The sequence below is a fragment of the Podarcis bocagei genome (assembly GCF_964188305.1).
Source record: "Podarcis bocagei genome assembly, chromosome: 3".
NCBI classification, from domain to species: domain Eukaryota; kingdom Metazoa; phylum Chordata; class Lepidosauria; order Squamata; family Lacertidae; genus Podarcis; species Podarcis bocagei.
In genome coordinates this window covers 59,583,272-59,604,956 of record NC_138127.1, presented here as the reverse complement: position 1 = coordinate 59,604,956, position 21,685 = coordinate 59,583,272, and the positions used below count along the sequence as shown (strand labels likewise).

The following is a 21,685-nucleotide window of genomic DNA, read 5'->3' as shown; positions in this document are numbered from 1 at the left end:
AACGGGGAGAAGCGATCTTCTCCCCTCCGCCCCTTGCTTCAAAAGAGGGGACAGAGGGGAAGGCACGCGCGCACCTTCCCCTCTCTCCCCGGACCCCTTTTGAACCAAGGGGCGGCAACGGGGAGAAGCGATCTTCTCCCCTCTGCCCCTTGCTTCAAAAGAGGGGACAGAGGGGAAGGCGCGCGCCCTCCCCCTCTCTCCCCGGACCCCTTTTGAACCAAGGGGCGGCAACGGGGAGAAGCGATTCTCCCCGCTGCCCCTTCCCTTGCTTTAAAACAGGTCCGGGGACAGAGGGGAAGGCGCGCGCGCCTTCCCCTCTGTCCCCGGAGATTGCGGGGCAGGCAATGGGGAGAAGCAATCTTCTCCCCGCCGCCCCTTGCTTTAAACAGGTCTGGGGACAGAGGGGAAGGCGCGCGGCGCTTCCCCTCTGTCCCCGGACGGTCTCCATAGGAACGCATTGATTGATTTTCAATGCATTCCTATGGGAAACCGTGCTTCGCAAGACGAAAAACTCGCAAGAAGAAAAAAGTTGCGGAACGAATTAATTTCATCTTGCGAGGCACCACTGTATTAGCAAAGTGGTCTGCCGAACAGACTTAAACTGGCTGCTTACGGGTAAGATATGATTATACAGAACAGTGAGACAGGATATGAGAGGCTTCACATTCCACTTCTTCCATACTATAGGCAATCACTTTCTGTACCAGATAATTCCCTGCTGGAACTGGTCAGTTCTTACAGCTCAGCAATCTCCAGTCTTTTTATGACCGTGAGCAGATTTGGATTTTTGAGTAAGTTCTATGGATCCCATGCCTCTCGTCACTTTTCTCTCTCCTCCCTGGAGAAACAGAAAAATAGAATGTGCATGCACACACACTTTGCTTTTCCTAAGTGCCTCTGGTTAAAAGAGAGATCCAGTAGAATCAACCTGAGTCTTGAAAAATCCATAGAGTTGGAAGAGGAAGTGAGAAAGAGTGTCATTCTTTCAGCTGCATCTTTCAGCTCCATGTACTTTTCAAGGAAGAAGAAGGTAACCACTCTCACCAACTCAAGATCAAAGGGGCAGTGTGTGGGGAGGCTCAGAGAATTCATAGGTATCAGGGAAGACCTTAAGGGTGCTATTGAACCCACAGCTGCTGTGTTGGCAACCACTGTTACACCTGCAATATCTTCAGATGAATAAGAAGAGAACACAGTGCAGTGATGGGGCATGCATACTTTGCATCCAAATGGTCACAGGTTAAATCCTTGGGATCTCCAGGGAAAGATTCCTGTCTGAATCCTGGGAGAGTTGTTGCTAGTCAAAATGGGCAATACTGACCTAGATGAACTAATTTTTCTGGCTGGAAGACAGCTTCTTGTGGTACATGCAACCTTATAAATCATACTGATGTTCATGATCTATATTTATTGGCTAGTGATGACAACCAGGTGCCTCACAGAAACAAACCAATGAATTTTACTGGGAATCTATTGCCATGTGAGGAATCCAGTTCATTATGCAACAAAGTGAATTGCAGGCAAAAGGTCAGAGCAGGAGGTGAGGCAATCGGTCCATTGTTCCGTAGGTAAATATGTATAGTAATGAGAGTTAAACAAGGCAGAATTTTTCTAGAAAGATATGTCCTGGAGGTTTAGCCTTCATCTTCTCTAAAGCTTTTTAATCATTGCTGCCGTGGCAAATATTTGCCAAGCAGTTCTTAAAAGTAAGGATGTTTGGCTTATTTCACAATAAGGACTGTAATGGAAACAGACCACAGATGATAGGAACCTGAAATGAATCTTCTATTGTAGTCCAAGGCAAATGAAACCATTTGTATCTTATTTGTGTTAACAGGAATGCCATACTTACTTATCTTTTGGTGCTGGACCGTTTTAATACATACTGTCGTCATATGTTTTAAGTGTATGTCTGAAGATAGAAATGTCCTTTCAAAAAAGAGCAAAGATGGCTTGGAATCTCAGGATTCCAACAAAAGCCTGTAGGTAAGTGCAGTGGGACCAGCATTTAGCCTGCAAGCTCTTTGTGGATGAATCATATATACCAGTAGTAAACTCATCATTTGTCATGGGTTCTGTTGGCCTCCCATAGATTGGTCACTGCGAGAAAAGGGATACTGTACTAGATAGGTGTTTTGTCTGGTCCAACAAAGCTCTTCTTGTCCTTTGATGCAAAATACCAGAGCCAGAATGTCCACTGCCTATTTCTATTTCCTGATGGCATCCAAAAAAGTAAAATGGGAAAGCACCTAAAATCTCTCTCTCAAATCCCTGCTTCTTCTGAAATGAAATTTCTAATAACGCCCTGGCTCTAGATATTTTCCTAAAGACAATCCCATGCCCTTTGAGGAGTGGCAGTGGGTTTGAGTCTGTTCAGAACAGATCTGCAAGTGCCAAACTCTGACCCTGAAATTACCTACCTCTTTGGATTGACTGTGCTGATTCCTAGTTGCCATTCCAGCACAGACATTCTAATCCATCATTTGGGATTCACTGTTGTAATGTAGGCAGGTTTGGGTTAGCAATTGTGGATACCCTTATGTATCTGGAAACCAAGTGGCACCCATCAACATTATCTCTGCTCACTGACCTGACCTGACCTGACCTGCACACTGGTAGGGAAGGTCCAGCAGGCGGTTGGTGGATTAGGTGTGCTCAGGGGTCATCTGCTGGTCATCCGCACATTTTCTTTTTGTAAAAAAAGCACGATTGACATATTTTGAGAAATGGTCTCAACTCCAAATGCTGCTGTTCAAATTCTACAGAACTGGTTTAATGTAATCTAAAGGTGGAAGGGAGAAGCAGAATTGAAATGCAATGATTAATATCGTTGGTTTATCTGTGAAACAGTGCCTGAACTGTTGAAGCAGTGCATGAAACTTCACCAACTAAAGCCCAAGCCAGAGAAAATGGTGGCCATGGTCAAGTCTGGGGTTTTGTTCCCATGGCAAACTTCTTATGCCCCATATATACCGTATTGGCCCGAACATAAGCCACACTCCCCCCCCCCCAAAAAAAAAATTCCGAAAAGTTAAAGTGCGGCTTAATTTCACGACCTTACAAATATTGGCTTTTACAAGATCACTGCTGAAATGACATATGGTAAAACGGAACAGGTGTGAGTGCCTGCTGAATTTTTTTAAAAAAAATTATAGACACCTTTATTGGTTTACAGCCATCCTTTTTATACATGTCAATATTCACAATAAACAATTGGACACAATGAGCATTCCAACATTTGACATGTATGCATAGACTAAAGAGAAAATAAATATTATGTTACTTATCTACTTATTTTGTTGATACTTTGTTTGCACCTGCTGAATTTTAAGAGAGCAGCATATATTCAGGTATTGTTGTCTGTCCCCCCCCCCCCCCGCCATGAATTTAAAAGGTGCAGCTTATATTCGGGCCAATACAGTACATAGAGAATTATAATCAGCCATTGGTGGCAAATGATGAGTGTTCTGATCACCTTTGGGTATAATACTGACTTCTCATGTTGTTCCATGCTTTAATCTGGACACTTAACAGAGTTGGAGTATGTGGGAAACTATCCACTGGAAACATTATTCTGGGTAGTAATTGACTGTTTTGGAAACCATGATAGAAATGATATTTCCTATTTCTATCTCAGGTGTGATGCCAATTGTGTGTCATTTGTTTTCACCGGCAGTGCTTTGAGGCATTGAGTTGAAATGAAATGTCCAGTGGAAGACTGTGAAGGAGGAAGAGTGGAGATAGTATGATTTTTATCAATAAAATGTAAACTTATTGACAGCAATAAAGTCGTACCAGACTAAGCGTTAATTCAAGTTGTTGTGATTGTAGCTTTAGTTTGCAGTAAGCAATTGTGGTGTCTTTGAACATATCCAGATATATAGGTAACATTCCTTAAGCACACTTACCTGAGTGTAAGCTCCAGGCTTGAGTAAACATGCATAGAATCACACAGCACAAGAAAGTCAGACATAGTTCCATTTAAAAATGCTTAAGATTTGTCTATATATCTTTAAAAAGTAGGATTATCCAAATCATTATTTAACAATAAATCGTACTCCTGAGGCTACAGAGTCAAGAAGAAGCAACAATTGTGTCTTGTAGATCTGTTGGAATAAAAGACAAAAGGCTCTGCCTTTTTATTTTATTAACAAAGTCATAATAAAAGGAAGAAACCAGTAACAAAAAAAGAGAATAACATCACAAAATCAGTAACAAAAGAAAGCCTGGTTTTAAATATGTGCTACTGTAGCCAAGTTGACTTGCTTAAATAAGTCACTCCATATTCGATAGCAGAGCAGTTTGATTTTAATTTCTAAATGTTTGTACATGTCTGTTACATTGTATTGTTCAAAATACTTAATGAAAATGCTTTTGTAAAAAGGTATCATAGATCAGAGTACAACTGAAATCCAAAAAGTTATAAAGCCAAGAATCTAACATTAAATATATTTCCTTAACAATGCCAATGATAAACTAACTCAATAGCTCAGTAACAAATTAAAAAAATTCTGGACTTTCTTTACATTTGGTGCCTCCCTCTGTACATTTTCTTAATTAATTTTTCTACTCCAGTTCTGGTATGCTATGTCAGCATTTCAAAGTGTCATTTTTCCCCTTTCTTTTTATTAAGTCCCCACTCCGCCCAGGATCTTTTAGCAAGTGATTTTTATACATTAAAATCTTACACCACTCTCTCCCTGCCATGATTATTTTTGCTTGTTTTACATATCTAAAGCATTCGTATGCCACCCTTCATCCTTTTTAGGATTTCAGAGATGTATCGCTACAATAATAAAAAACGACCCTAAAAATTATTAGAATAACTGAAATCTCAAGTTAGAATGCCTGGATACAGGACCAGCCCAAGACATTTTGGCACCTGAGGTAAAAACAAAATGGCACCCTGCCACAACCAGAGAAGAAGGGACAAATGAAGATCTGCACCAGCAACAAGGGTGAAATAAAGATCTACATCAGGAAATGAGGGTTGGAGGAGCTCACACATGGGAAACAATCAGCCATGGAAAAAAGCTGTAGCTATACAGTGGTACCTCAGGTTAAGTACTTAATTCGTTCCGGAGGTCCGTACTTAACCTGAAACTGTTCTTAACCTGAGGTACCACTTTAGCTAATGGGGCCTCCTGCTGCTGCTGTGCTGCCGGAGCACGATTTCTGTTCTCATCCTGAAGCAAAGTTCTTAACCCGAGGTACTATTTCTGGGTTAGTGGAGTCTGTAACCTGAAGCGTATGTAACCCGAGGTACCACTGTATATTATTATTATTATTATTATTATTATTATTATTATTATTATTACTACTACTACCACCATATTTTTCCATGTATAAGACGATCCCTATTTTTTTTTGGACTGCAACAAAAAAGGGGGTGTGTGATTGCCCAGATTTGTTGAGCTTATACATAGAAAAATATGGTGGTAGTAGTACAGTGGTACCTCGGGTTACATACGCTTCAGGTTACAGAACACTTTAGCCCCATTAGCTAAAGTGGTGCTTCAGGTTAAGAACAGTTTCAGGTTAAGTACGGACCTCCGGAACGAATTAAGTACTTAACCCGAGGTACCACTGTAGTAGTAGTAGTAGTACCCCGCCCATCCGACTGGGTTCCCCCAGCCACTCTTAGCAGCTTCCAACATATTAAAAAAAACATTAAAAATCATGAATGCTTTCCTATACAGGGCTGCCTTCAGATGTCTTCAAAAGGTTATATTGTTACTCATCTCCTAGACATCTGATGGGAGGGTGTTCCACAGCATGGACGCCACTACCAAGAAGGCCCTCTGCTTGTTTCCTTGTCTGGTTCCCTGTAACTTCACTTTTTGCAGTGTGAGAAGCACCAGAAGGCCCTCAGAGCTGGACCTCAGTGTCCCGGCAGAACAATGGGGGTGGAGACTCTCCTTCAGGTATACAGGGCCGAGGCTGTTTAGGGCTTTAAAGGTCAGCACCAACACTTTGAATTGTGCAGAGCATCTGTTTTGTATGCAGAAGGACTTGGGATCGATTCCCAGTGCTAGCATAAGACTCCTGCCTTAAAATGCTGGAGGGTCCCTCCCAGTCATTGTGGAGCTGGATGGACCCAAGGCAGCTTCATACATAATTATTTACCTATCATTTTTCCAGTCCTGTATTTCTGCTGACTTGCCTCCAGAAAATAGGCATACCTGTTGTGGGGTGGCCAGGAATGTGTTCCTTTTGTTGATGATGATGATGAGTCATTTGTCGTTCGGCACTTTGCTAAAATGGATTTTGGCAGCACATTTGGCATCCCGCTTGTGAAATGCTGAAGCACACAATATTTCTGGGCTGAAGGTTTTTAACTGAAGCAGACTTAGTCACTGGATTCAATAGAACTTACTTATGAGTAGACATAGTTAGGTGTTCAGCCTTTGTCTGGGTCTTGAGTCCTGTTGATCTCAGTGGGTCTACTCCAAGCATGGCTAGATGTGGGTCTGATCCACTGAATGGCGCAAACCCATACCTGTTTTCTTAGGCATAAACCCCATGATATTCAGTAGTTCTTCCCTCCTTGTAAGCGTGTATAGGATTGCAACCTTAACATCTAACATGCTTTGCCTGTGTCATGTGCTGCCCATTCATTTCCTGTCAGTCATTGTTTTAATGAAAGTTCTCAGTCACCGTGCAATTTCTAGAATAAACAATAAAACATGTGCTCTTCCTGTGTTAGCAATGAGCAGGCCTGTCAGAATTGAAATCCGGAAATGCTGGTATTTTCCCTTAGGTTTTAATTGTACTTTTTTGAGATGTCTTTAAATGGGAGGAGTATTTCCTCTCCCAGGCTTGCTCAGCAGCGAAAATGTATTATTATGGACCTTTCTCCCATACTTACTTATAATTTCCTTTAAAACTTGTCGAAAAATGACCAGGGGAAGAAATATGGGGCTCAGTTGAGTAAAGTGGGAGTGTCTACCCCTTGAACTTCAATTTACAAGGCTAAAAGCAATTTGTCAAAAAGCATCCAGGGAGCCATCTTTAAAAATAAAATAATCATATTTCTGTCCCACTATTTCTTCAAAGAGCTCAGAGTGCACCCCAGAACAGCTTTGTTGTCCTGAAGAATGTGCAGCCCTAAAGTTAAAGACGCTTCATGAACCAGGAATGCCTAATAAGTTAATTCCCTCTGGGACCATCGTTAAATTGCCACATGTCCCTGTGCAGAAGATTTAGCAGCCTGCTTTGAATTGACATTTAAGACCGATTGCTTTGTAGGGTAGGCCTTAGGGCAGTTCAGTGCATAGTTGGCAAAAGACCACTTAGTCATGCAGCAGCCGTTCACATGCTGAAACATGGCGTTCTGTCTCTCAGACGATCGCATGCCAGCCTGCTATTGTTGCACCTTGTGAACTGCTCTGAGATCTAAATAAATAATATTCCTCATTCCTAGGTACTATGACATCACAAAATGGGATGGGTAGACTTAATGTGCAAAGTTTAGGTTGCCAGCTGCTAGACTAGTGTGACCCCTCTGCCCTCAGCGAAAGAATTCCCTTAAGAGTAACACGTTTCCAGAGTAATCTCGTGCATCTAGCTTTCTACAGGGGCACAAGTAGGCTTTATTTCACCTGGGTCAAAGACCCAGTTTGACAACCGCCCTTCACCTGGGGCAAAAAACCTGGCTAGCCCCCCGCCCCCAGCTACCACTCTGGTTTCTAGCATTTGAGTGGCCCTCAAAAATCCATGCAGCTGTTCATATGGATACTAGGAACGTCTGTGCATGTCAGAACTTTTGCATGGATAAGACCTATGAGGGATAATTGTACAACTTGCTTATGGTGGGAGAAGGTGGTCCTCTAAATACTTTAAACCAGAGGTGTTTAAAGTGCAATAGTAGTCTTAGTCCCTCAAGCCTCAGTGAGGTTATTTAAAGTTCCCCTTAGGTGAGTGCAAACATTCACATACAAGTACCAGTTCCCCTGCTTATCTCCCCCCCATCACCATTACTGACCTTTGCACCGCATCAAAGCAGTTTCCAAAATTCCTGGGAGTTTGAGGAGTGCCTTACTTATCAAGTTACTGAAGAGAAATTCCAAAGCCCCTCCGTATAACCTGAAACTGGTATTCAACTATGTCTTCCTCAGAGTAGACCCATTGAAGTTAATAAACATTGCTAAGTTAGCTCCATTAGTTTCAGTAGGTCTGCTTTGCACAAACCATAGATGAATACCACTCTCATAAGGCAGTTGTTTAGCCCCCAAGTCCATGAACCAAATCTCAATTTTAGCACAATTTATTACTTTATAAAAAGAGCATTTTCTTGTACCAAAGCAGAAAGTATTGAACATTTCAGGAGAAAAAAGCCATTAACTGTTCAATTCTGTACGTGTCTACTTTGAGCTGTTCATAGGCCTGAAGCAGTTCACAGTCAGTGGCAAGTTAGATTCGCTGTGGAAAGGGAAATTGCTTTTCTGCCCATGCGAGGGCAAACCTTAAATAAATTTCTGGAAGCGTGACATTTGGATGTGATACTCTTCATCTCCAGGAGCCAAATATTATTGTGCAGAGTGAAGCATTACCTTGAGGATTATCGTGAAATATTGCACATTTTAAATAATGCACGTAAAGCTACTGAAAGTGAATTGTACACAACATCTTTTATTGATGAAAACAGGAGGAAATTTGTTGGTATTGTTGTTTTTTCACATCAGGAAAATTCTGCCCTGCTTTTCCTCCGCTGGGGAGCTCTAAACTGCTAACAGTACAGGAATACAAAATGATCAAGGCCGTGGAAACAATACAGTAAAATACAGTAATAGAAAATCAGCCGTCAGAGCCAATGATTGCTTCAGCTTCCATCAAAGGCCTCTTGAAAGAGCCAGGTTCTCATCTGCTGCTGGAAAGGAAATAGTGATGAGGGCAATCCAAAAAGTCGGCCCTGCCTCTGCTGCCCATCTGCTGAACCTCAGCTGACAGGGCAGCTTGGAGCTGGACCTCAGGTGTTCCAGCAGAATGTGTGAGGGGCACATGCGGCAGAAGGCAGCCCTTAAGGGAGCCAGTTCCCACACCATCTGTTAAGTTTGTTTTTAATTTAACAAGATTTATACAGCCGTACCTTGGATCTCAAACACCTTGGCTCCCGAACAAATTGGCTCCCAAACGATTGAAACCCAGAAGTGAGTGTTCTGGTTTTCAAACATTCTTTTGGAACCCAAACGTCCCATGTGGGTTCCGCAGCTTCTGATCGGGTGCAGGACCTTCCTAAATCTAGGACTTTAAAGGTAAGAAGCAGCATTTTAAATTGACCTCACAAATGGATAGGCAAGTGTGAGTCCAAAAGAACTGAAGTAATATGCTCTGTTTGTGCAGTCCCAGACATTAGCCCTATGCTATGTTTCGTGAAACAAGTTTAATATCGCAGTACTATACACACTTGGGAGTAAGTTCCATGAGTGGTTTTGCAAGGACCAGCTTTTCCCATATGTTTTTCCTTGCATGCTGTCTTCAGTATCTGAGGCCCTGCTCAATATTCCTCAGTCATCTGAGGCGTAGTGAACAACAAATGACTGTTTTGGTTATGACACCCATCTTGTGGAATGCCCTCTTTGTTGAGATTAACCAGCAAGTGAAAGGCTGTGTTGGTGGTGCTGCCAGTGAGGGTTGACCGGTTACTGTTGACCCATGACAGGGCCTTCTTAGTGGTGGTTGCCCATTTGTGCAATGCCCTCCCTGATTGTTCTCCCTTATTATTGATTTTCAGGAGGAATTTTAAAACATTCCTGTTTACTCAGACATTTGATGGCTGTTCCTGACAACCTTGAAACCGTGGGCTGAGAGGATGGAACCATTTAAAACTGTTTTTAAAATGTTTTGAATGGCTTTTAGAATGTGTTTTAATGATATGTTTGCTGTCCTAACAGCAATCCTAACTCCATTATATCTTTCATCTCATTCTCCCTTTTTCTCTGGCCTTCACAACCACTCTCCTTCCACTCCACCCACCATTTTCCAACCCATACTCTCTGCCCATCACTCGCGCAGTCTCCACCCTGCTTTTAACCATTCTTCTACTGGTGGTATGTTCTGGTGGTGGTTTAATGCATTTTGTGAATTCGGTTTTGATGTTGTGGTTGTAGGCCACTTTAAATTTCTTTTGGAGCAGGAGGCGGGGAGTAGAATATCTTTCACCTATCTCACTCTGTCAGTGTATGTCCTGTGCAAAGACTTCCACTTGTGCAACTGCACTTTCCCCTGCTCTCCTTCACCTGTGTGCCCCACAAAATTGGCTCTGAGGGGCTTGGGAGAACCACCAGAACAGCACAACACAGTGGGAGGAGGGTGGGGAATCATTCCATCCAACCAGCCGAAATGCTTGTGCAGACAGAACAGGAACAGCACAAGGATGACTTGCACCCTTCATGTTTTAATAACTGTGTGACTTGCTTCTGAGTCCACATTAATAGGATTATCCTGTTAGTATGATATGTTTACCATATACTATCGACTTCTATCTAAAGGCAGTTGACCAGTCTAAGGAGCACCCAAAATGTGTGTGGCAGGGTGATTCTTTCTCCTTCTGAGGAAATTTAAATTGGTCCCAGTTGGAGCAATTATATTTTTAAAACACACTTTCATGGAATTTAAAACACCAAGCCATTTTTAAAACACAGGCAAAGTAACAGCCTAAGAGACACATGACCGACTTCAGCTTTTCTTAATTCTTCTGCAATGCATTCACTGGGCTTTTGTAGTTTAATTGAGATTTAGAGGTCAGCATCGGTGATAAACAAAAGCATGGCATATGGACAGTCTTGACACCATCTGCGTATAATAAGTATGTGTGCTTTGTCTCCAGGTTCACAATCCAATTCTGCAAACCTGCACTGCTCTTTGGTTGGTTGCCCGAGCTTCATCATACTGTAGTATTAACTTAGATATTTGCTTTTAATGAACTATATAGATTATATTGTATACCATGCTGAGAGAGAAGGATATTTGTGTCTTCTCTTAGCACAAGGATGAGAAACCTTTGGCCCTCAAATATTGTTGGACTATGACTTCCATCATTCCTGACCATAGATCACACTGGCTGAGACAGATGGGGCAACTTCTGGAGGGCCAGTTTCCCCACCCCTGTGTTAGCCTCTTTAATGTCACTGCATCACATCAGTTAATCCAGCAACCCGTTGTTTTTGTTACTCTATGTCTCTATCCAACACATGATCCCACGATGATGCTTATGGAATTATCCCATTTGATAGCAAGCCTCTGAGGTACGTTAGGCTGCAAGGTAATGTACTGGATCCTAAGAAGGAGGTTTTCCAGAAGGGAGATTTCCTGTCCCTTTGCACACCCCAAAAGTCACTCTGGAAGATTGGGGCACCATCCAGAAAATCATGGGATGGACAGAGGTGGCTGCGGCAGGAAGTGGAAATTGCTCAAAATTGGACACAGACACCTGACGTTCAAAGTTGCATTCCAGTTTGGTAGAGGAAAGCACAGGGGTGCAGTTTCATTTGCACACACCTGTTTAGAATTTATTTCATTTTTTGGAAAAAGATTTCTAAACCACTTCATCAAGAGTTTCATCTTCATCTTCTTGGAGGAAGCAGGGGTGTTGATTGCATAGGGGAATGTGATTCTAAACTTTTCATCCAAGTGGATTAGAGGAAGGGTAAAATAAATGCAGTGATACACCCCCTCCATTGTTTGTCTTCAGAGCTCCATCAAAGTCAGAAGCATGGAGGCCAGGTCCTGAGCACCTGTTTTGCATGCAGAACATCCTGGTTCAACACCCAGCATCTCCAAGTAGGGGTGGGGGAGACCCCTGTTTGAAATCCTCCCAAACCACAGTACTGAGCTAGCAGGATCAACACTCTGATATGGTATAAGGCAGCTTCTGTGCTGCACTTTCCCAACCTGTCAATCTTCTATGACAATCCCATAGGAAAAGGGAACTAGAGAGATCTCCATACTCTCCACTATCTTGGAGCTCTGGCAGAACATAAAATAGCTGAATTTTGGGGAGAGATTGGAGCTACTATCTGTCTCCTCCACACCCATCTTTTCCGATGCCACCCTTTTGGTAGGAGACAGCATGTTTTGAAGGGGACCAGGGTCTCTGATCTCCCCAGGATCTAAGAACATAGATCACCTTCATGTTCACATGGAGATACTTGTCCATGACCAATGTGCCTCAGCTCCACTATGGCATAGTATACACTTTAGATAACACACCCACACTATAACTATATGGTACAGCTACACCATCGGATTTGAGAATGCTGAGAACCTTAATCTCTATGCATGTTTGCCCATGGCTAACATGAATTAGCTACGCTGTGGTATTGCATCAATACTGTGAAATACTCTCTTAATCGCAGGAATAGCTACCATCAAGGTGCATATACAGTCCAGTAACGGCAGTGGTTGCTTCCTTCTATATATAACAGGGCATGAGAAGCTTCCTTTCTCTTTTACCTCCTTATTGGGCTCCCCTCCCCCGTCTTCTTTGATTTGATTGCTGTCACCCTGGAAATTCAAGATGCAGTAAAGTCACACTCATTACAAGAACCAGCAGGGACAAGAAGAGCCCAGCAGAAGTGGCATCCCCCCCATCCTGCCACCGATTTAGAGTTTCTATATTGCCACAGCAGGTGGCACTGTGGGTAAAGGCATCAGCGCCTAGGGCTTGCCGATCGAAAGGTCGGCGGTTCGAATCCCCATGGCAGGGTGCGCTCCCGCTGCTCGGTCCCAGCGCCTGCCAACCTAGCAGTTCGAAAGCACCCCCGGGTGCAAGTAGATAAATAGGTACCGCTTACTGGCGGTAAGGTAAACGGCGTTTCCGTGTGCTGTGCTGGCTCACCAGATGCAGCTTTGTCACGCTGGCCACGTGACCCGGAAGTGTCTCCGGACAGCGCTGGCCCTCGGCCTCTTGAGTGAGATGGGCGCACAACCCCAGAGTCTGTCAAGACTGGCCCGTACGGGCAGGGGTACCTTTATCTTTACCTTTATATTGCCAGAATGACTGTTGCTACTAGCACCATTCAGCTTGATGGAGGGAGAGAACAAGGTTCCCTGATCAGTTTTTGTAAACCACTTGAGAGGTTTTGATACAATCAAGTGGTGTATAATTTTTGTCAAATTGATAAAAAAATGCTACACACACACATACAGAGAGAGAGAGAGAGAGAGAGAGAGAGAGAGAGAGAGAGAGAGAGCTACCAGAGCCACCTTACAGAAATAGGAGGCATTTCTCAACAATGGAATCTGATGTCCATTATGTTCTTTAGGAGTTGGAGGATTGTAATGTTTTGGAATAAGGGATAACTAGGGCTTTTTTTCAGCCAGAACTCGGTTCTGTCACCTCTCAGGTGGGCATCATGGTGAGTGCTGGCACATCCTATTCTAGAAAAATATCACTAGGAATAACAAAAAAAGCCAGTGGCCTCTTTCCATTGTAGTCTGGATAAACAACTTGGAGACACCTCAGCTCTTTCTAGTGGTCTCTAGATGTTGCTCATCTAGAATGCCCTGCTGATTTTAGTGAGAATCCTCACAATTCAACCTCAACAATATTTTATTATTCACAAAAGCCATAGGAATATGATTTCCATATATTTAATATCCCTATAATTTGATTCTCTGTAAGTGAAGTCTAGGAACCTTGGCGAGTTATAATTCCATTTTTCATCCCCTACTAAATGACATTATTCCTACTTTCCTTCTTCCCTTAACTGTTGTGGCTAGCCTTTAATGATTCATGCCACATGTTGGATAGACTCTCCTAATAACATGTGGCTGATAACACTATAATCAGATCACTTAAAATATAACAGAACTAGGTTTTTATTATTATGTTTCTATTTTTACTCATAGCAATTTGAGAATGTTCTTACTAGGGTGGAAAGGGGTGTCTGGAAAAAGAAATTCCATCGCCCTTGTGGCCTCCATACTTTTATTGAAATTTCCCAGGTCTAGCAAGATACATTATAAAAGCAAAGGAAATCACCTACAAAATTATTTAACTCCAGAGCACAGAATCCTTCTGTCCTTAGGTTAGCAGATTTTTTCTCTGTTTATTTACAGTCAAAAGAGCACACAGCTTCCCCAATACTACGAAATCAACTCAGGGCTTGCTGTGGTATGGGAGCTTCCAAGGCATATTTTTGTTATTTAGAGAGAACCTATAAATATGAGCCACAAAAGTGATGGGCAGGTGTTTGCATTTGCTGTAAAAACAGCATTGATGACATGCTCACCTGCAATATTAAGAATTTTGTTCTTTGTGTCTGAGTATTGGGCACATCCAGAGGCAGCATGGTGAAAATGAGTTTCAATGTGCTAGTTTACTGAGCCCGTAAGCACGGTTTGCTCAGAGTTTGTTTTATCCTAACAACTGTTGAATGGCAGCTAGGTGAAGCCAAAAAAATACATGATTACATAATGTCTCTGTGATGGGATGATGAGCTGCTTGTGCGTAAAATCGTAGTCCCTCAGAGTTTGTTCAAGTCCACAAACCTCTGTCTGTGACGGAGCCCCTCAGACATGGCTCCTCTTAGTCACTCGCAGATTCCGACAGTGGCTGCTTTCGGAATCGCTTCCAACATAAAAGCTCCTTAACGGAAACACGTCTTCTGGACTCGCGGCGTGACAGTTTCCGGCGAGGAGTGGGTCTCCCTATGGGAGGTCCAGAAACCTCCCCACTGTTCTCGCTGGACGTGTCCCTGAGCCCTCCCTCTTGCTCGCTTTCCCTCAGAGACCCACCTCTCCCCCTGCTGGTTCCTGCTTCCGCTGCTGGGTCTCTCCCAACCTCCGTGAGCCCTTCCACCACCTGTCCCTCCGATGGCAGTTCCCTGACAGTCTCATTTCAAAATTGTCATCCTTTAGCTTGCTTTGACCCTGGAGTTTTGCTTTTCCTTTATTAGAAGGTCCTTGCATTTCTCTGTGGATCTGACATAATTCCTCCCCTTCCCCACTACCAGAAAGACTTTCACTGGTCAGCCTTAAGCATGGAGTTGCCTGGGCCCTGCTCTATCACACCAAAAAGGCAACCACTTCCACATCACCAAAAAAACAAGATCAACAGCCAGGACAGATTTACATTAAAGCAAATAAAGCCTTGTTGAAATGCCCACTCACAAAGGAAGTTAACCTAGCAAGCACATGAGCTACGGCTTTTTTTGGTGGTGGCCCCACAATTGTGGAATAGAGTTGCCCCATGACACTAGTCCCTGTCCCTGGATATTTTCCAGCTGTCTTGAAAAACTTGTACCTTTTACCTTGGTTTACATGAACAGACTACCATATTTTTCGCCCTATAGGGTGCACCGGCCCATAGGGCGCACCTAATTTTCGGGGGGGGGGGAATCAAGGAAAAAAATATGATCCCCCCCCGCAGCTCTGGGAGCAGCGGACAGGCTGCACGCAGCCTGTGCGCTACTCCAATACCTTCTCCCTGCTTTTCCCCCACCTCCCGCAAAAGCCCACAGGAGCCGCGCACAACTCATGCGAGCTTTTCGACCAGGAGGGAGAAGGGACTGAAACGGCCAGTCAGTCCCTTGTCCCTCCTCGGGGAAAAGCCCCCAAGAGCGGCCCGCTCTTTAAAGGGTGCGCAGCTCCTGTGGGCTTTTCTACGAAGGGAGGGAATTCCCCCACCTCATAGAAAAGCCCGCAGAAGCCGCGCACCCTTTAAAGAGCGTGCGACTCCTGCGGGCTTTTCGACCCAGCTTCCCCCACCGCCAGCCTCAAAGCCAGGTCGGGGAACAGCGCTAAGGCATTGCATGCCTTCCCGCTGCCCCCCAAGCTTGTGGGGCTGGCGGTGGGAGGAAGCGCTGCTTTCCCCCACCGCCAGCCTCAAAGAGCAGACTCTCCTGGCTTCAGCGAAAGCAACGCGAAGCCTCCGGAGCGCAGGCTTTGGAGGCTTCGCGTTGCTATCGCTGAAGCCAAGGAGCCTGCATTCGCCCCATAGGACGCACAAATATTTCCCCTTCATTTTTCGAGGGGAAAAAGTGCGTCCTATAGGGCGAAAAATACAGTATATGTGGGGATTTGCTAGCATAGTGGTGTATTTTGTTGTGTTTTCTAACACTGGGCTGCTCTTGGTCACTAGCTTTAATAATACGGAATGTTTTCATGTAATATCTATTGCACTTTACTGTTGTACTTTGAGATATTCTACCTGCGCCAGCCCATGTGGTGGTCTTCATACACTGTGGACCACAACTCCCACCTGTCCCAGCCTGGCCAGTAGCCAGGAGTGATGGGAGCTGAGGTCCAAAACATTTGGAGATCACCACATGGGCTACCCCAGTGTTACGCCAACTGCCTGGAGAAGGGTTTCATTCCTGAAAGGTGGTGTGGACTCTTATTCAACATAAATGAATAAATTAAAGGAGCGTATGCCAATGTGGATGTATAGATGCAAATTTTGAAACAGTTACCTTAAACTGAATACAGTACATCACACTGGAGTGAGAAAGACTGACCCTTGTGGCTTCTCAGTCTGCTGCCCAAATGCTAACAGCTGGTGGGCAACTTCAAGATTTCTCCTGCTCTCCTTTCTTAGGGTTCTTTGTATCTTTAGACTGGGCTGGGACTGGACAGTCCTTCACAGATAGGGCTCTCCTCTGTAACATGGGAAACATTGGCCACCCAACTGACCAAAGGTCCTCTTAGTCTCACATCCTGTTTCTAGATGTAGCCAGCCAGATGCAAGCAAGGTGTGTGGGTAATAATTCTTCTCCACTTAATGGCCCCTTTGGCATCTTGTGTTCAGAGAAACACTAATGCAGCAATGGCTTATTAGACAGCATGGTGTATACCTTCTCTGTGTCTCACTTCCACCGAGATCCAGTGTCATCTCCAATCATTCTGTGCTGACATTTAAAAAAATAAATTCCTCCCCACATACTTTTACTAATACTCCTTAACTCACAAAGGCACGTGAGTGTGGTGTTTTCCCTCCTGATTCACCTTTTGGAAAGCTGCCCATCCTGTGGTTCTGTTTACTGTTGACTTCATAATCTTGTGCCTGGTGTTCTATGGATCCCCTCTCCCTATTCTCCCTTGCTCTTTGCATTACTTCCCAGTGACTCAGATGAGGGAGAATGTGCTTTTGAGGGCTGATTGCCCACGTAGGTGAGACAAATCCACAAAGCAAAACAAAACCCTGGACTGTGATACTTGGCATGAGGGGGACAAGGCTAATGACTCAGGAGAAGGGAATGTGTGCCACTCTCCCGAGCCCAGTGTAACCAGCCGTTAATTGTCGAAAGAGCTGACTAATGCTGGAATTACTTATGACTCTGCCCCAGTGAATGCAGCCTTGGGAGACGCTTGGCTGTTAGCGCTGGTTATTAGAATGAAGCTCAAGAGATTGCTTTAACATATCGGCTTCTTGCCGCTCACGACGTCCACCTTTATTTTCCTGAACAACAAACTCTTAAGGATTTGTGTTTCTCAGGTTCGGAGGATAGAGAGAGAGGAGTTGGCTTGGTTCCTGAGACTCTGGCTGCTGCATCGTTACTTGGCGGAGTGGGTATGAGAAGTTTGCAACCGGTTCTGCAATGAGCAAGCAAGCTCTGCAAAACAAGATGCCACCGGAGTTTAGAAACATGTGCGTGCTCCTGCCAAACCGAGACCAGCTCAATGTGATGGTTGGGGTAAGTCTATTCTTGCCGCCTTCTGGGAAACCAGCATGAATGACGCAAAAGAATGTATTTGAGTAGCTTGTGAGAGTGGTAAAACGGAGCCTCAGAAGTCTTTTGTTTACAGAAAGCTTACCAACAAGAAGCTATCTATAAAGATCATCCCATTTACCCAAGTCAGTACCTACTTCCCAAAAGAAGAGGACCAGACTAGCTGAAGGATCTGTTTCTGTGGATTTAGGAACTCTGTTACATTTGATGACCAGAGACTGTTTTTCTTAAATTCTTTTTCATCTTCCCTAATGGTTTTACAGCATTTGAAAACCAAAGGTCCACTTGCATATGAGTAAAGACACACATCTGTCTGCTAACTCAGGCATTTGTGTTGGTTTTTCCAACACAGAAGATGTTTAGGAAACATATTTTGCACAGTATTGTCTCCTAGTATAATATGGGGCAAAATATAAGTGGCGCTATATTATGCAAAGTCTCCCTAAAACAGACCCTTACAGAAATGTGACTATTAAATGTTAATTATTAGCCCCAATATTTAAAGTAAAGAATGATATATTTCACTGTCTGTGGTAGCTTTTATACACTTCAAAATGTTAATGGGAATTAGTTTCAGGGCTCCGTTATTTATTTATCTGTTTTAAGAAAGAGAAAAGGGCAGTTTCCTGATTTTCACAATCCATGTCTCAATGAACAAAAAGTAGTCTTGTTTACTAGGCTCAGATTTATTTCAAGATTCACATTTTTTATGCAACATGCACCTGTTTAGTGGGGGTCTGTATTTGAAAAGGCCAGCTATTTATTTCCATGCATAGAACTGCCTGTTTTCCTTTTCATGTGTTTGGCCAATAAAACCGGGCTTGCAATAATAACAACAGTGACAACAACCTATAAAGAAGAGAAAGCTTATTAGAAAGCCTTTTGTTGTTGATAGGTATAAAGTTTCCATCACTTTCAAGTCCCCTCTGGAGGGAAATAGAACAGTATATGTTCAAAGTAAATGATCAAAGGGGTTATTCTGTGTTATCCCACTCAGTTTTTCAGTAACATGGCCCTTTAAAGGGGTATTATTTGGATGTCATCCTATTTTCCACTGGCAGGGGAGTTGCTTGTGATAGATAAGAGAGGGTCAGAAATCCTTGCTGATCAAATCACCCAGAGACCGACTAGTAGATCTCAGTCTACCTTCTGCCCAGTCTAGCATAGGCAATCTTTATGAATAGTAACACATTGGAATAGTAAAAAAAAGGTAAAGGACCCCATGACCGTTAAGTCCAGCCAAAGGCGACTATGGGGTGCAGCACTCATCTCGCTTCAGGCCAAGGGAGCACACGTTGGAAATGCAACAAAATCCTGCAGTCTGCAGTGCTCCTGTCCAGAATTCCAGCCATGCTCACCCAGAATTCCATGCCCATTGAGTGCACACAGTTCCCATGGGACTATCCCCGCCTCCCAGTTAGGTGTTTTTCCCATACTTCTAATGATTTTTTGTACTTCTGCAAACCTCAGGATTCCCACCAAGCCTGCTGATGCCCCTTTCTTTTCGTGGGTAGGCTGTTCTGCATACATCAGCAATGGCATGCACAGCCTGAACATCAGAAATAGAGGGAAAAGAAAAGTCAGGCTGCATACATTTCATAAATTTAAAGCTTATTTAGAGCACATTCCCTCCCCTCCCAAAGAATCCTGGGAGCTGAAGTTCTGTGATGGGTAAACTACAGTTCCCATGATTCTTTGGAAGAAGAAAAAAGCTTTAAAGGTGTTTTAAATGTCTGGTGGGTATACAGCTACAGTCTTGAATGGATTCAGCAAATATCCAATTATTTCAGCCCTTGAGCTTTTTTGGGGGGTAGTGTACAAACAGCAGACCAGGTCCCATGTGGACCCCAATAGTGAACTAACGGGGATTAACAGAATGGGGTGGATTCCTACAATCCTCTGATGTGACAGCCATTATGTAAGACTCTACTTGCAATTGAACTCCCATTATTTCTGAAGGGATCTGTCTAGGATAGCTACTGGGATAGCTCATCTGTTCTGTCATACATGCTGCAATGATCACATGGTAAGTAGTCATGTGTATGCAGCCTCAAAGTCCATGTGCATCAGTTAAATGTTCATGACTATATTGCCCTTCAGTGTACAGTTTGAAACCTATTAGCTAGCAAGCTGAGGGATGCACCACTGGGCCATTTTTCTTTATTAGTCATAAGAGCAGTGACAGAATTGTCATTGTCACCACTACCACAATAATCTCTTTTTTGCCTGCAACAGATCAATTTAACCATGAGCTGGTCTCATCTGCTTCCATGGATGAGCATAGGAATTGTTTCTCCATGGTGAGATCCAGTACTGGTGCAGTAAGCATCTGTGCTCTGGAACTGCCCTGGTTGGGGCCAGTCTACTTCAAGATGAGGGACCATAGAGCACATGTTTTTCATGCAGAAGGTCCATGGCATCCTCAGTTAAAAGGATCAGGTAGCAGATAATGGGAAACACCTCTGCTTAAGGTCTGAATAGTCAGTGCCAGTCAGAGTAGACATGACTAATCTAGACAGACAAATAGGAAGCTGTCTAGCATCTGTTTATTTCTAACTGGGCAGTCCTTGTGTGTGTGACACTCACACAAACAACCTTACACCCAGCATTCTTTAAATGTTCTCCTAGGGCTTATCCATACTTCCTCTTGTCCCTTGGAGGAAACTACTCTTTAGTGCTCAATCAGAGCAAACAGCAATCAGGTTCTCCACGGATTGCCATTTGTTCCAATTCAAAGCTAAAGAGCAGGTTTACCCTGGGAAAGGAGTGGGGCAAGGAGGAAACCACTCGGAATCATGTTTTCTAGGCACGGTACAAGCAGACGTGTGGACAAGCTCCTAATAGATATGAGCAATTTCTGCAAGAGCAGATCCTATGGGGCTGGGATAAAATTTAAATGACCCAGCCATGTTGGCAGGGTTGATCGTGTGGGTCTTTGCCGTGAACCTTGCTCTTCCCAGCAAGGATGCTAAATCCATGATAAAGGCGAATATAACTGACCGTGCCTAGCACAATTTGCAAGCCACTTGGGGATTTGTCCCCCCACGTGACTAGGAGAAGGTTTTAAGCAGGGAGTGGTGGTACCATGCACCTGCTCTGCTGTCAGTCACATTTCTCTGCTTACTGGAAGATCCAAGGTAGCAAGGAGGCTGGGGTGGGAACAATGGCAGGCTGACTCTGCCACAACACCCGAACTGTTACAACTTACCCACCACCGCACCCCTCCCGGTAAGCACCACAATGCGGCTGACCTTGGGAGGGCAGGTTCCTGGCGGTTCCCCTCCCCACCCCCAGATTAAAGGGCACCCACAGAGTTCAAGAAATATGGTTCCCACGCTGCTGTGGCAGTAGCTTGAAGAAACCCATTAATTGGAAGAAAACTCACGATTTAAACTTTTAAGCTTATACTTGCTTGATGGTTGGGCACTTTGTCAAAACAACCCATTTCGGATTAAAGAGCAGGAGATTCCTGAGCTCTTGAAAGATTCCGTGAGCGATAGGAAGGGGATGACCCTGAACTTACGCACCGACTGACATACTGCAGTGTGGATTATACCTAGCAAGTACAGCACTCCATCAAAGATCTAAGTGGTGGGAGAGTCACTTGGTATACAGATGACACTTCGCCAAAGGGCTGGCTTTTAAAAATGGAACTCGGTAGAGAAAGACTTGAAATTTATAATAAACTGTCCCTTGGATTAGTCTGATTCATTCATCTCCTGGGACTTAAGGGCTTCTTTTAGGTTCTTCTCTTTCCTAGGGCTGCCACACATCCGGGGTCTCCCGGACAAATCTGGGATTCTGCCCTTAAAAACGGTGTTCCGGAATTGGCAAAATGTGTGGGGAAACCGGGATGTATGGCAATGGGGGTAGAATACATTGCCGGCAGCAGCGGCAGCCCCCACAGTGATGCCGAGGTCGGCTGCATGCTGTCATCCAGAGGCCTGGGCATCCAAGGGCGCCCCCCCCCCCCATGGACTGGCAAGCCTGCGAAGCGAAAAGGCAGTGGTGGT

General features: G+C 44.0%; 1 protein-coding gene across 2 annotated transcripts in view; it reads left to right on the top strand.

Annotated features, from left to right (window-relative positions):
• FRMD1 (FERM domain containing 1) overlaps positions 1–21,685 on the top strand; it is a 62,485-nt gene that overhangs the window by 7,884 nt on the left and 32,916 nt on the right. The window contains exons 1-2 of one of the 2 annotated variants that reach the window (XM_081188246.1): positions 17,007–17,112; positions 17,438–17,636. In XM_081188246.1, the coding sequence (XP_081044372.1) occupies positions 17,541–17,636 (96 nt within the window). In that variant the 5' untranslated portion in view covers positions 17,007–17,112; positions 17,438–17,540. Of the gene's footprint in view, positions 1–17,006; positions 17,113–17,437; positions 17,637–21,685 lie in introns of those variants that run through there. The other variant, XM_081188245.1, reaches the window with a different exon arrangement.